General features: G+C 41.5%; 1 protein-coding gene across 1 annotated transcript in view; it reads left to right on the top strand.

Moving 5' to 3' along the window:
* The first annotated feature begins 13449 nt into the window (after positions 1-13449).
* FBN1 (fibrillin 1) overlaps positions 13450-16412 on the top strand; it is a 160386-nt gene continuing 157423 nt past the window's right edge. Inside the window, exons 1-2 of the mRNA XM_082488735.1 lie at positions 13450-13475; positions 13928-14205. Coding sequence (XP_082344861.1) covers positions 14033-14205 — 173 coding nt within the window. The 5' untranslated portion in view covers positions 13450-13475; positions 13928-14032. The remainder of the gene's footprint in view (positions 13476-13927; positions 14206-16412) is intronic.

The raw sequence follows: 16412 nt of genomic DNA, 5'->3' as shown, positions 1-16412 counted from the left end.
AGCCTGTCTTTTTTTTTTTTTTTTTTTTTTCTTTTTCTTTTCCCTAATTTTAATCTTGGACTCACTTTCCTTTTGGCTTTGCATGGACTTTTTTGGTTGGTTTTTTTTTTTTTTTTTGAGCTTCATGTTGTATTAAGAGATACGTGGTTCCCCTCATCCCCTTGTTCAGCCTTCGCTGGTGGGGGAAATAGATTCATCTTTATGAATTTCTTCACTAGAGAGACAGATACCATTTTTCATGTGTCATCCAATTCATGACACTACATTAATATAATGAATTGCAATTTACATAATATCACAGATATATATCACCTTTACCTTTCTAAAAAGGTCATGCAGTCTTTTTTCGTACTGTATCAGCTGTGCTGATTTTGGTCCTAATAAATGTTTGTCCAATGTGTTCTGAAAGGTCTCCAATAACGGAGACTCTACAACTGCCCAGATGAATCCCTTCCAGTATTATCCTTACTGCTGGAAGGCTGCCTCTCCATTCCCTTTGTCTTACCGCAACTCTTTTGCTGCAGTTTAAGCTCGTTACTGCTTCTCCAACGTACAAAGGATATGGAATAAGGATTTATTTTAGGCCATACTTAAAATCTACTATTTTTCTCCCTAGTTTTCTTTCACTTAACACCATTTCTTTCAATCTTTTTTGTATAAATCAGCTTTTAAGATGTATAGGTCTGCTGCATGCAAATGTGGAAAGAGTCCAAAGGACAGCAAATGGTAAATGGAAAAAAAAAAAACAAAAAAAAAAAAAAAAAAACAAACAAAAACCATATAGTCTTGGTCAAACCTGTGGATATGCAACTAAGGAGAGCCCTGGCTTGCTTGCCTTCCCAGGCTTTCCTTGACACCTTTGGAATTTCATACGTTGTTACCCCCTTACCTCTTGTTTTACTTTGTAGTTGGTACTTTCCACTGAATTTTGTAGGTCTTACTACTGTATAGTGTCCCTTTTCCCACAAAATCTCAAGCTGGGTACACTTCCAGAAGTATTGAGATACACAGTCACGTATATATATTTCAGTCATTCATCCTTAAAATTTGCTGTCAGAGCCATTCTTCTGCCGTTGGAACGCTGTTCTCATGTTTCCCTTTGTTCTGTGGGAGTTGCTAAGATTTCCCATTGAAATTTATTTTAAACGTTTGCTCTTTTGTGCAGATTCACTGCGCAGTCTTGTCTCCCACAGTGTAGATGGGTTACAATGGAGACGATGGTAACCTGGCAGTGATACAGGAGCACATTACTTGCAGCTGTAGCAAGATTTCACCCAGCATTCTGATGCAGAGTACTTCACGCTTCCAAATTAATCATGCTTCTCTCTCTGTTCTTGTTGCTTAGGTAAATATTTCACTGTTGCATAGACTTGGGCAGTGATCTATGTGAGAACCAAAGTTCTTGTTTTCCTACCTCTGGTACATGCTTACCTACCAACCTGGTTTTTAAGCCCAGTGTCTTTTTCACACTTGATAAAATGAGTTTGTTTCCATCATGTAGTGTTGCTTCTTTGTAAATCTGAATACAAGTAAAGAATTTCATGTCTATTGCCAAATGTTCTGGCTGAACGCCATCCCTGGTGTTCTGGCTTCATCCAGATGACGAATGTTCCCTGTCAGCCTGCAGCCTAGTGAGAGGGGACAATGGTACAGAAATACTGTAATTATCTAATCAACTTTGCTTAGAATGTTAAGCAAATGCAATTCTTTAATACTCTGGTTTTACTATAGCTGTTAATTAACATGTGCAAACGCAATTTGTACAGCAAAACCAAGTAGAGGAAACATTCACTTTTAAGTTACTTTACTCCCCTCTAGTGGTCTTATACCATACATACTTTTATATAACACTTCATCACAACAGATTTAAGGATGGTGTTAATATTCTGTAAAAACCAAAAGTCTACTGGTAACTTCTCCTTTCTTCTGCTCATCTCCTCCTTCTATAGAGAAACCAGTTCAGTGACTGGGATTCTTGCCAATGTAACTCCCTACGTGAAACTCTTCTGTATATGTTGACTATCATTAAAGGCCAAACTGCACCCACAGCTTTAAAATCAGTACGTACAGAAAAATCTTAAAGCTGTGTACCAAGCACTTATTTTCAGTGCCCTCAAACTTATTCACAAGGGGTGTTAGTGTCAATGTCTCGGTGACCCAAACTGCAGCCAAGGCTGTAGAAACATCAGCAGAACCTGGTCACATCTGCAGTGCTGCTCTATGTTTGTTCTGTGGGCCATGCCAGTTTTGGTGCGTGTCTAACGCTGTTTGGGCCCGTGTGAGTAGTGGGACATATGGAGACTGTCGAATGACTGGGTTCCTCCTTTAAGCTTGCCAGTTGGCCATTTTGTGTAGGATGTGGTTTCCACTAGCTGGAAAACAGATGAGGACCTATAGGATCAGAATGGAAACTTCTGCTTTTCCAGTAGTTCTTTGCTCAAGTTAAGTGATGTTGTAATCAACATATACAGGTGTGCAACACAGGCTTAATTTAGCAATAGTGAATGGGTAAGTCCTTGGCTAAATTTTTCCTTGCTTCCTGGAGTATGTATTTTAAATGAGTCATTTGAAATTACTTGCTAATACAGTGTCCGTGGAGAAGATAGGGTACCTCCTAAGATGCTTTTCTCCTTTCTTCTTTTTCTGCTCAGAGAGAATATATTAAGAAAAATGTAGATAGAGGATTCACTTTTCAGAAGCTAGCTGCTCTTTTCAAACTACCCTCTTGAAACTTTTCCACTTCTAGAATGCCTTGGACTAATATTTGGAAGAAAAGAAAGGGGAATAAGAAGGGTATAGAGTCAATAAAGAAAATGCTGACAATTTTCCATTTGAAAATACAGTTCTCTTAAAATACTTCACAAAATTGTGTTTGTCTTCATGTTTAGTTATGGAAGAAAAATGGAAAAGTTCCAAGAATCAAAACATTTGAAATTATTTGAGTGGAACCTTTTGTTTTAAAATGAGTCTTCGTTTGTAAACTTTTGCAAATCTAAGAAGTCAAAATCGAAATGAAACGGTTTAGGAGATCCAAACCCGGCCTTTTTTCCACATGATTTTTCTTTTGTGGAAAACTTAAGTATCTCAGTTTCCTTCCAGCTTGGAAGGAAACCAAATGTGAAAAGTAAAATCCTTAATAAAATGTAACTTCTCTCTTCCTGCAGTGCTCTTACAAGAGATTATCTGCCTGTGTCAGCGATGCATGTTATAATAACCAATAGCTGGGGAAACTATGTCCTACGTTTTTCAGGATTGTTCCCTTTAGGTCATTAGCAGATAGTTCTAATAAACATGAGCTGAGCCAGTAGAGGCTTTGACTCTATTTATCATTGCGGATGTCTGAGCAGTCCCTGTGGGAAGCTATGGCCAATTCATCAGCCAGGGAGGTTAACTTGTTCTTAACTTCTCTTGAACAGCAGTGTCAACAGTGAAACTAAATCAAATTCATTCACATGTACACATGTAGGAAGCAGGTAAGATATGTAATGTTGAAACAAAATTATCTGTACAGCTGTAATGATCGTGTCAAGTGGTTCCTGTGGACTGCTGTATGTGACATGGTACTTTAAAACATTGCTAGATGTCAGCTCTTCATTTCTGTTGGGAAACTCACTGTTTTTACTACCAGAAGCAATGGTATGACTTATAATAAATATCTGCTAAAATCCCTAGTAATGGGGGACACCCCCCCTTAAAATTATTCTTACTGATTTTTGTAGTTTCAGAAGAATGACACTGTTGACAAAGTCTTAAAAATGACTATGCAAGTGGTCATATCCAAAAGCTGTAAGGTCTGGTTATGGTAAATGAAGTTCCGGAGTCATCCTAGAGATGAAGAAGTTGGACTACTTACTGCATGTGTTTCTACCTTGCTGTCAGAATGTCTCTCCACCACTGCTACGGTTTGCCTCGACCTGGTGTGGAAGGGAAGTGGCTAGTTGCCTGGAGCTTTCTTTCTGTGCTGCTAGTATAATGCAGTAGGGCCACAGCCTCACTTGGGGCTTCTGAAAGCTTCTGGAATATCAACAACCCTATAAATTACATCACCACACTGTCTGCTGAAGGCTTTCTTGCAGAAGTGCTGGCAACTGTGGAACATACTTTGCTGATCATCTGAAGAACAGCAACCTCGACACCTGGCAGCTGTCAGACAGCGTTTTCTTGAAACAGGCTGTCTGCTGATAGCTCAGGAGTAGGGTTGAACAGTGCAGACTCAGGGAGGTTTATAGCTGGGATTTGCAGATTAACACACTCTTGTACTTCCCAGCATCTTCCTGTGCTAAATACCACCTGCATTCTGTGTGAGTGGAAGAAGTTCCTCAAATTTTCTTTCTACTCCAGTCATTCAGTCACAGTTAACAGAACACAGAATTTAGTTCCAAATATGTTAGAACAGCTCTTTTCTCCGGGGTGGGATTTGATTAAGTGCAGGGCTACCCTTTCCCACACTTTGGGGTTTATCCAGTAGCATAAATGATAATATTTGTCTTTAAAATATTTAATTTTTATTTTTCCTTTTTTTTTTTCTTGCAAATGTTATTATACAGTTTTTGACCATGGGCAGAAGAAGGAGAACTTGTGAAACAAACCTGTCAAAGCAGGGTAAGTGGCTACCAGGGTTGCTTAAGTCAGCTTACCTTTAAGATGCAGTTTATGATAACACTGGTGGGGACGGGGGGAGGTAGAAAACAAACCGAAAAAAAAAAAAAAGAAAAGGCTAATAAGATCTCAGATGCTGAGGTGCCTTAGAAAAAAACAACATTTTCCAGGATTCCGTGGGGAATGACCATTGTCAGCACATGCATATCAGGTATCCACTGAACTGATATAACGGTGCAGTTGGGTTTATTTAGCTCTGAATTTGTCACTGTTCAATGTATACGTTAAAGCATGATACATATATGAATTCTAAAGACTTTTTTTTTTACAAGTTGGAGTAAACTCAAAAAGCATTAATTTCTTGTTTTAGACAACACTGCCAAGATCTCTCTTTGTATTTTCACTTTGCAGGACTCTGAATATTTAGTCATCAAGACTGCACAGACTTGCTGTTTTGCTGTTTGTGACAAAAACTTAGACAGGTAGGTAAAGAGCCTTGGGTATGGACCAAAGAATAGAGAGGATCGCTTATTTTGAAAAGGAGGGGAAAGACGTTGGAGCCAATTATATGTAAGGAGGTGTTTTCAGTTCTCCATAATGCTTCAGAATCCATGTAATATGCTGTTTTCGGAAACTTCACTGCTCTAGCTTAGCTTAACTGATGGAATAGCATTCACCGTACTGAAGTCAGGGCGTGCTCTGAAGTCCACTGAAATAAGTGGAGGGGAGAAAAAACCCATTATCTTGGGCTTTGGACTAGGCTTGTAGTGCCAAAGGAAGTTTCTCCAGATCATTGGAGTGCAGGGAAACTCTGTTTTCCCAATAGTTTATCATAAAACGTGTCCAGACTGGAGCCTCTGAAAGATTTCCTTATCTTGAAAAGGCAGCATGAATCTCCTTATTTACATCACCCACTGTTTCATCCATAAAATTAGACTTCCTGCCTCTTACTGATGAACAGGAGTGGGAAAAGTCAGCCTTACTATTTATCCGTATATCTATAGATAGATATAGATAGATGTCCCTTTTCCCAAGCATCTCCTGCCCATGAGTATTTTTCCTTGGCTCTCTCTTACGGGTGTCAGATAACATTTCCTCTGCTGACTGTGTGCCTGTTCGACCTCTGTTCTTATTCGTCTGAAGTTATGTGGTATTTTTTTTTTGGTATTGAAAGGAGTTCACAAAGCTAAAAACAGTGTTCAACTTTTTATTTAAAATTTGTAAAGTGTTAGAACCTGTCCCTTTAAAAAAGAAATGTAGCAGACCAATATCTTCTGAGCTCCACCCCATTCATCGCAGTAACAGCAATTTTGGGTGGATCTGGTGTTGATAATTTGCAAACCATTAGGGATGTTTTAAAGGCAGTTGGTTTTTCTTTGTTTGTGCTTTGTTTTTAGGTTGGGGTTTTTTTTTTAAGCTTTAAATATTTTTTAATGTTAGAATTGCTTCCCCCATTTAAATTGTAATCTGAAAAATTTGTACTGGAAACACTGGTAAGTTACATTTCATGTGATCTAAGTAATAAATTTTAAACTATCCCTATATCTCAATTCTCCTTGTAGGGAAGGAAAAAAGGGTTAACCACCCCCCCCCCCCCCCCAAAAAAAAAAAAAAAAAAAAAAAGACCAAACATACAGAGATTTCTTCCTGTCCCTTCTTGTTCCTACCTTGAGCCACAGTATTTGGAACCTATTGCAACTTCCTACTCAAATACCTTCCTTAACTTGATTTGGTTACTTGTAAAATGAATATATGTTTGAATTAACTGCAATTATTATTTCCTGTTTCCTTGTAAAGAAAGGCAACCCAATTATTTGCATTATTTATATGCTTTATAGCTATTTGTTTTAGGACACAATAAGCTTGCTGCAAGTTGAGCCAATACATAAATGAGAAGGGGCTAATAATGAAACAAAATAATCTTCAAGTTAATAGGAAGTTTTCTATTTACTTCTGTGGGCTGAATTACCCAAGCAACAATACTGGAAGTGCAGGATGCAATATATTAAAGATGTATACATTATTAAATGAATGTTGTTCTATCCAGTGTGGTGTATAAAAGACCTTGCATCTGATGGGCATTTTGAAGAAATGAAGACTGGCTAGTGAAACTTATGAACCTGATAAAACTACCCTCTAGTGATTCTCAGTAAGGAAATTTTAATACTTTCACCAGACAGGGAGGAAGGGAAAAAAATTTTAAAACCCCCCAAATGATTTTGTATCCAGTAAGAAATCACAGACTCTAGATGAGATTGTCTCACTTAACTTACTGGTATCTACAAAACCTGAGGAAATTAAGTCAGCCTTTGGAAAGTCATTGAATAAAGGAAAGTACAGATCAGAGCTGTAATGAACCAGTCACTGGCTGGAGACTCATCACCAGTGTGCGGGAGTCAGCCGTGCGCCCTTGCAGTGAAGGTGGCCAACTGCATATGGGGCTGTATTAGTGGGGGTGTAACCAGGCAGTGGAGGGGAAGGGATTCTTCCCCTCCTTTGGTGCTTGAGAAACTGCATCTGCAGTACAGTATCCAGCTCTGAGCACCCTCATACCAAAAAAAAAAAAAAAAAAAAAAAAAAAAACCCAAACAAAAAAACACCCCACCAAAACCCCCAAAAACTAAATCCAAAAAACATTGACACCTGGAGCGAGCCTGGTAGAGGGCCACCAGGATGGTTAGGGGCTAAAGCAAAGCTCTCCAAGGAGAAGGGTTAAGAAGCAAAGGTTAAGGAGGATCTTACTGCTGTCTTCAGGATGTAGAGGAGATAGAGCCCGACTCTGCTGGGTGGTTAGCAGTGGAAGGATGAGAGGCACAGGCACAAATTCTAACAGGGGAAGTTCCTACTAAGTATTAAGAAAAATTAACCACAATGAGGGTTGTAAAACAATGGAGTAGGATACTCCAGAAATGCGAAGCGTCCGTCCTTGAAGATGGAACTCGGCTGGATAGGGCCTGAGCAGCCTGATCTCAAGTTGGTCCTGCTCTGAGCAGGGCACTTCACCAAATGACCTCCCCAAGTCCCTTCCAACCTAAATTCATCATTGACTCTGAAAGCTGTATGCAATGCTCTCATAGTGTTTCTCAAAGGAAGGGCCTTGCAAATGGAATGTGGTGGGTTCGGTGTCTAATCCCTGGTCTCTTATTACCTATTTTATTATTTCAATGGCATCATGGGGCAACTCCCTATCAACGGAGTCATCTCATAGCTAGAGGAACACTGGGATGGAAAACAGAGGCAGAGACACCCAATCCCTTGCTGACACAATGTTTGAAGGAATGTAGGGCCTGATTCAGCTGTCTTTGTTCAAGTCAGTAGGGAGTTCTGCATAAATGAGAGCTACAAGAAGAGGCTCCTAGTTACTGATTTCCACCCACTTGGAATGTATTAATTCTAATAAAAAAGTGATATCCGTTTTGCTCGATGTCTTAGCCTGAAAATTCAGCCAGCAGTTGGCATTTCATGTTAAGCCATGAAGTTTGTTTCCCTTTGCTTCTGAGCTTACAGGTGGGATTTAAGAGGTCATGTGGGACAAATGTAAGATTGAGGAAACTCGGCTTGCAACTGTTATTCTGGCAAAGTTCCCATCAAATTTGACAGGGTTATAGCTGACAGAAAGAATCAGTGTATATACATTTCCTTTTCTTGCACTGAGGTTGGATTAAAATCTTTATTTTTAAGTCCAAGAAACATTTGCTATTGTTAAACTTTAGGTTTTCTAGCTGTATACATAGAATTAAATATGTTGATGTACGTATTGTTTTACACTGGGATTTTAAAAAAAAATCCATTCCACTGTATTTTAGTTGTATTTCTATTCAACACTATTCTTACAAAAATAGGTTGTGCTTCCTCTTCCTGGAGGACAGAATTGAAGTCATAGGATTTCTTCTGGTTTAGTTATCTTTTCTTTAGGACCCCCATGAATAACTCAGTTAATGTAATCTCATATATCTTCCGTAAATGGAGATGTAGTATAGCAGTTTCATTCTTACTAGGTAAGGATTGATTTAAAATGAGACCTAGTTTTAGAAAAGAAAATAGCTATGAATGTAGCACAGAACTTTCCTAAAAATAGTATTGAGAAGGGGGTGTCTGAATTAGGGCATCTCTTGAGTTTCCTTGTGCTTTCTTTGTTGCTGATATTGAAGAATCCAGGTGTCTTAGAGGAGTAAGAACATCTGTTTCATTCAGATCTTAGTAAGGACAAATCCAGTTATTGTTTGACTTCTCCTGCAATTTTTAGTGGGGTGATATCAAAATTTGCCTTGTTCTTGCAAATTAAAGGGATTGTTTTGTTTAAAACAACATAAATTCTGTGCTAAAACTATTCCATACAGGCATAAATAGGACAGACGTGTTCTGAATCTGCATAAAATGTAATAGGTTTATGGTCATCTAGGACAGAACTGAGAAAAAATACTGGAATTTCCCCAGAAGCACATAGGCCCCTAACGTCCAAGCCAAGAGAGGCCTCCTTTCAATTCTCATAATATTACAGAAATATTATTCCAACATGTTGCACATATCACAAATTATGGAATTATATGCTAATGTAGGTTGGCTTTCCTCCTCCATCATTATAAACTCAGCTGACAGATGAAAACTTCAAATAAAACCATTTGTAAAATTGAAGTAAAAATCTTACGTGAAATTTGTCCCCCAAAAGCTATCATTAATGGATTTCATAGCTAGTTATCACAGCTTGTCTGACCAAACAGATTTAAGAAAAATGGGTGATAGTTTGTTTTATTTTGAGTTAACTAATTTTTTTTTTTTTTTTTATTTAAACCAGTTAATTGGTTGTCTGGATGTAATTACTGTTTGTGCTTGTAATGCACTTAAAAAAATACACACACCAAAAGTTTCCCACACTATTTGTTTTCATTGGCATAAACAAGGTTTTCTTAATAAAGAAATATGTAAGATGGACATACTTATTTTTGCTCACTTGGGTTGGAATAAATTTACAGATCAAAAAATACAATTATTGCAAAAGTTCATATAAATTGAAATTAAAAAAAAAACTAAACAAAACGAACTTCCAACTCCATCACAGTACTCCCAGTGGTAAGATTTTTTTGTTTGTTTGTAACTGTTCAAAACAATTTGTCTAAAATACGAAAATTCTGATAAGCATCCTATAGGAGGAGAGGATGCAACACTTGCATAAGATGAAGAGGACCTGCTTGGTAAAGGCCAGGAAGGAGAAAGACCAGTACTCTGCATCAGCGCTGCTGAACACAAAGATCCTCAGCACTGAAAACTTCAGTTCAATGGTTTTATGAAAATGGAATAGCAGGACAAACAGGTATTTCTCTGACAATCAGTAAAATTTTAATGATTGAGCCACAGTATAAAATGTACATGATGTTAATAAGCACAGGGAGGTGCCCTAAGGCATGGTTAGCTAAAAGCATGTCTTTTACTAGAGGAATGTACTGGACTTGATTGAAAGTGTGTGTGTGTGTGTGTCTGTATAGTTATGTAAATATTTAGGATTACTGCTTCCAAGCTGATACCTAACTGCAAAAGGTAGTCTGTCTTCTCTATCATTCCCTGATATAATCAATCTACCTATAATTATCCTCCCCTGCCATCACAATCTACACCATCTACATCCTCCGAGATACAGTTATAAGATCCTCAAAATCAGCGTTGTAAAAAATAGTTGCTTATGCGTTACGGTGAATTCCGCTATGCAAGTAGCAACGATGTTCTATGCCTTGGTCTTGGTGTCTTCTATTTCCGGCTTTGATTCCAGGGTTTGATCAAGGAGCTAAAATATCGCTGAGCTTCTGGATCTCAGTTAATTTAAGAGTTCAGCTTTTTGTTTGTCATGGAAAATGGTGATCAACTGGATCACCAGAATTACTTCTTTGTTTGTTTTTATCTTGAGTGAAACTTCTGAGTGGATGACAAGTGTTTTGGAGGCCATAAAGGGATCTGCTTGTCTAGATCTTCTTCAGAGTCCAAATGTTTGCAAAGGCTCAAGTGGCTGTGGGAAAGCGTGTGGATGACCCTTAGGAGTAGCTCTGCTCAGCAGCAGAGAGCAGTTGCTTTAAGTCTTTTCCTCGTGGCAGTGTGTTTTTTCTAGTGGTTTGAGAACCCGGGTGGGCACTATTCTAAAGTTGTCAACAATATAAGTACTTCTAATATATAAGCATATTCTTTAAAATGACACACCAGAAGTTGATGATGTGGTACATATTTCACTAGATTAATTAACGGACAGCCCACATATCATGTAACATTACTTCATATAGTGTAATCCACATTTCTGCAACCATGCAAGATACCAAAGAATACATCATAAAATGTCCTAGAAGATATGAGAAAATCATCCCATTAACTTGTGACACAGACTAGATATTTCTCTGGTAGATCATCCAGAAAATTAAAGCGGTTGAAGCAGAAAATGTTGAAACCAAAAGAATGTTTGAGTAAATAGTAACACAGAATTCCTTTCATAACTCACTTTTGTTTACTGGTAAATTCTATCTTAGCATTGTAAACATAATTAGTAAGTAACTGACAACACTTTTCTGCAGTGGTTTGGTTTAAACACATCTATCTTCTATATTCACTAAATAAATATTTAGATTTTGCTGTACACATAGATGAGAGTGAAGGCAGTGAATTGTGTATCAATGTACTGCATGTCCTGGATTTCTTAATAGCAGGGACAGTTACTACCACCTTTATCCTGGTCTCTTTTCTTTTTTGAGCAATTTTTCATTTGCCACTGCAAAAGAAATACAAAATCCTTTACACAATGCTATATTGTCTCTTCAATAAGCATAAAAAAGAATCTTATCTTTGTCTGCTTATGTGGCAGACAAACACGAAAAACTTTGGAAAAAAAAAAAAAAATTATTTCTTCATCTGGATTGTAGCAGGAAAATCAACATTTTGTGTAACCCCCCGATTTCTACTTCTGTGGTGCAAAGTGCAAATCAGTAATACTCTGCATGCAGAATTAAAGTTAATTTCCTTGATTCATTTTGTACAAGTTACAAAATAGTGGTATATAGGTTTGGGTTGCTACTATGATGGGCCTTGTTCAGATACACTTCTTTCTTGTGCCAATCTCTCATAGGATTTCACTGCACATCTAAATTTTACCTGTATTTTAAGTGTCCGTCTGAAAGTTTTCACATTAAACTGTTGAACAGTGACATTGGAATGGTCAAAATCAAATTACTGTTTTTGTAATTTGTGGAATCCACCGCTTTCCTTGATGATAAAAATCAGCCAAAATGGTTAGAATGCTGTTATTGTGGTGAGCACACACAAATACAGCATATCCTATACTAGTTTAAATACTTCTATGTATGTGTATAAGGAGAATGCATAATAAATAATAATAAAATAATAATAATAAAAAACCAAAACCTACTGTAAACTGATTCAAACTATATATTTCAAATAGTGTCTATTGTATTTTCTGTCACCATTACATTTCAGCTGTAAACAGAGATTGGATAGCAAATCTTACAGTACTAGAAAAAAAGGAAGTACCATGTATCAGTGGTACACGATACACAGTGCCTTTATCCGTGGGCAGGGTGGTTTGGCAGCTGCTGTGGGCAGGTGGGCAGCTGCTTGCTTATAAAATTGTGCAGCTGAGCTTTTGCAACATCAGTTCAATGATACAGAACCATTCACCATCATTACCTGCTTGAAATTGACAAAAAATGAAAATATCTGCAAATTAGGAAATCCAACATTTCTGGTAAAATATTTGTAAGTGAGGAGCAGCACAATGGATAAATACAACTTCATTTCAGTCTAATAGGTTTGCTTGTTCTGGTTTTGTACTTTCTGTGTATGTTGTAATGGGATAATCCCAGTACAGAGTATATATATGGAGTATATAATCTGGGCTTCAACTCTTAACTGTCCTCCCCCCATCCCGAATTATTTCAGTATTAAAACTTTCTACCTTTCAAGGGGCTGGTGGTTTGCTCTTCAGGATTTCTAAATCAGCCTCAGCAGAGCTGGTCATAGACAAAACCCCAAAAGCACAAGTAAAAACTGCAGGGCTTTTTTTTTTTTTCCTTTCCTTGTTAAGGATGAGACACGCATTTGTTCGGGAGCTGGCTGTGGAGGTTTAGGAGTACGTACAGAAGAGCTCGGTGCATCGGTGCCTGTGCCAGGCTGGTTGCTAGAAAGTTCATTCATTCTGCAGGAGTCTCTAAGGTAAAGCCAACATCGTTGCTGTTTTCCCTTATAAGGTAAACAGATACTATTATGTGTTTTTTTTTTTTTTTTCTTAAGCTACTACATAGATGAAAAATGCTGCACCTCTAGGACATATATATTTTTTTTTAAGAGGGGGGCATAGGCGTCCACTTTCTCTGGTGCTCCCCTAGTCCTGTGTTACACACTTACTCCTGTTCTTAGCCTTGAGCCTAGCCCAGAGGCTGATGCTTCTGCCGCCGTGCGCGCCGGGGACCCGCGGGGTAACCGGAGCCGGCAGCACTGCCGCCGCGGCACAGCCCCGTCCCGCCGGGCCCGACCGCAGGGCTTCCTGCGGGGTGCAGCATCCCCCCGGCCCTGGGCCGCAGGTGACCCGCCGCGGGGCTCGCCAGGGCCCTACCGCCGCGGTGGCCGCCCCGGAGCCCCCGGGGTGGCGGTTCGGGGGTGGGGGGACATTTATATTCACCTCTCTCTCGCGAGAAAGTGTTGCGCGGGCGATACTTGGGGGGGGTGGGGGGGGAGAGGAGGGGAAAAAGGAGGAGGAGGAGGAGGAGAAGGAGGGAGGGAGGGAGGGAGGGGGCAGCTGGATCCGCAGCTGGAGCAGCGGTGGGTGCAGCGGCCGCAGCTGGAACAGCAGCGGGAACGGCAGCCGGCGGCGGCGGCGGCTCCAGCGGGTGCGCGCCCCTCGCAGCGGGCTTCTCCCGGGGCGGGCGGGCTGGGCGCGGGGCTCCTCGCCCCGGCCGGGCACCGCGCTCCAGCCGCCGCGGCTCGCCGCGGTGCCCGGCTCGGGGAGCCGGGGAGGGTTCATGCCCGGGAGACGCTTCCAGCCCCGAGGCAGCTCCGGGAGCGGTGGCGGCGGCGGCGGCCGCGGGCTGTCCGCGGCGGGTGCGGGAGCGGGAGCCCCCGCGGATGCTGTTGGAGGGAAGGTAGAGTCCGCGCGGCTCCGGGCAGCCCCTCGCCATCCCCCGCGGCCGCCGCCTCCCGCGGGCGGGCTAGCGCCGGGCTGGCCGGGGGCCGACGGCGCCGGGGCGCGGGGGCAGGCGGCGGGGGGCGCGGGGCGGCCGCGCCTGCTTTTCCTCGGTCTTTTAACACCCGCCCCCCCCCTTCTCCTTTTCTCCCCTCGCAGCTCGCTTTGGAGAGGCTGGTCGGAGACAGGGCGGCGAGGACCGGCGGATTTCGGCGGCGGAGAGGAGGCGGCGGCCGCTCGCAGCCCGGGGGCTCGGGGGACGCGATGTGGCGGAGGCGGCTGCTGGGGATCGCTCTGGGAGTTGCCGTGCTGTGGGCGTCCCAGGCGGGCACCGCCGCCGCCGCCGGGCACGCCGAGGGGGCGAGCGCCAAGGAGAGCCGGGCCAGCCGGGCCAAGAGGCGAGGGCAGGGCGGCGGCGGGCACGACGCACTCAAGGGGTAGGTGCGGGGCCGGACACCCGCCCCCCCCCCTTCCCCCGGGGAGCCGCGGTGCGGGGAGCGGGTGTGGATCTGTCCGTGGACGTGTGTTTGTGTGTGCGCATCTATGGCTATTGCCGTCTTGCGGTGGGAGAGCTTCCCGACCCCTCTTACCCTCGCGAGGGGCTGCCCCTGCCGGGGGGGACACCGCCCGCAGCATCACCGGGTAGCGCCGCGGCACGGAGCGCGGAGCCCCGCCGTTCTCCTGGGACCCCCCCCGGCTGTCGGCGGGGCAGGGTGCTGGGTCCCCTGTGTGCTGCAGCCCTTGTTTAGCCTTTGAGTAGGTGATGCTTCATGAGGATGAGCCGCTGCAGCTGGGAGGTCGCTAACTTAGCTTTTAGGAAGGACGTAAATGAAGGGGCACCGTGGGCTTGTGCATTCCTCCTGCGTCCCGGACTTGTGCTTTGCATAAAGCAGAATAGCGGTGAGGCCCGGAGACCACAGCATTGCCCGTTCCTTTAGCTGTTCTCTCTCATTTCCACCTTAAACCTTTTGTGATGTACATTATCTTTTGCTCTCAAGTGGACTGTTCTTGCTTATCTGGTGTTTCTTGTGTCCTGGGGATGGCAGGGGGGAAGAATAGGGACCGCTTTTTTGTATCGGAGCTATCTAGTACTAGTACGAGTGAGCCCAACCATACAAGAGTTTACTAAGCACGTACCACAATGTTTCATAATGATTCTAGAGTGGGTTTTTTTAAAGGGTGAATCTGTGTCGGGCAAATGTTTTTCCCAATTGTAATGGAACACCTTTCCAATGCAAAAACAGTTGTGAAGTCAGCTGAAAGGCACTGTGTGTGTGTGCAGTTGAAAACTTAGTTCACTGTAAAGGTGAAAAGCTTGCATTATTGGAAGAAAAAAGAGGTTTCCTTTTTCAGGTGTTCCGATGCACCTTTTCAGCCCACAGCCAGGTTTTTCACTCAGCAGGCAGAGGGCAAATGTAGCAAAAAATTATATGGAGATAATTAGGCTTCAGTAAGCGATGAGAGATATTTTCTTTCTTTTCCTGATTTCCTCAAAAAGGAGCGATTACAATTTTATTTTAGAGGCCTTGATGAGTATGTTTTAGTCTCTTGCTAACTTCCTCATACTTATGCAGTACTTTTATTTATATTCAGATTTTAAATCTTGGTATTTTTTTATGCTTGCCCGATCGGAAAAGGTTTATGTTTTTAGGTCCCGATGCAGCAAAAGTAGATGTAAGTTATCGGTATTGTTTTTGAAGGATCCAATTTTGTAGGTTCAGACCCTGGTATTTAATTTCCTAATATCTCATCACTAGAGAAATAGTTAGGCAAAGTAGATCCTTCCTGTGACAAAAACTATTCTAGGAGGTGAGGAGGACGTACAGTAAAGTTTGTGGGACTAATTGCAAGCAATAAAAGATGATAAGGAAAAATATTTGTCAGAAAGAGCCTTTATTCTTCAGGATGTTTTAATAAACTTTCTCATTATAGAACTCTTGAGTTAATATCAAACTGACAAACACCATTTTCTGAGCAGGGACAGAGTATGCCATCTAGCACACGTGTGCTGACTTGCTGGACAGGATAAAATTCTTTTGGAGGATAAAATTTCTTTGGTGAATGTAACTGTTGCTCTAAAACTGCTGTTTAGACAGTAATAATAGTGCATCAGGAGATGTTATTTCAAGTGTTAATTATTTTTGGAATCTAAAATGGGTTAGGGTGAATATTTAGACTCGTGAGTTAATTCTTACGTTAAGCTGAAGCCATCAATTTATTATGTACTTTGCAATGATTCTTCCTTTTATTGTGTATTACCTATGAGTTACATATCTACTTAGTAATCTGCAAATTTAGAGATAATGGCAATATTGATTTTAGGTATGTTATGACTTGCTCAGTTTTTTGGAATATTCCAAATCTGAATGACTCCCCTTGGGAAGCAGGTTCTTAACAAGAATATCATAATTTGCCAGATGATCTGAGATACATTAAAGACAAAACAAATTATTAGTTTGGTTGCGTGCTGGCCCTTTTTCTGTAACTGTCACCTGAGGCTGAGTGTAGAGTTCCCGAATTGCTTGGAAGAGATTGTTAACACACAGTCATCTTCATCATTGTTGGGTGAATCCTGCTGGAGATCTCCAGTTTAGAAATTCTGAGCACTTCCTTAGCTGTGGTACAGTACTGTACAACACGAATA

This window comes from Vanellus vanellus (genome assembly GCF_965231255.1).
Source record: "Vanellus vanellus genome assembly, chromosome: 11".
Lineage (NCBI taxonomy): Eukaryota > Metazoa > Chordata > Aves > Charadriiformes > Charadriidae > Vanellus > Vanellus vanellus.
The sequence above is the reverse complement of the archived record's forward strand: the minus strand, read 5'-3'. Positions and strand labels throughout refer to the sequence as shown.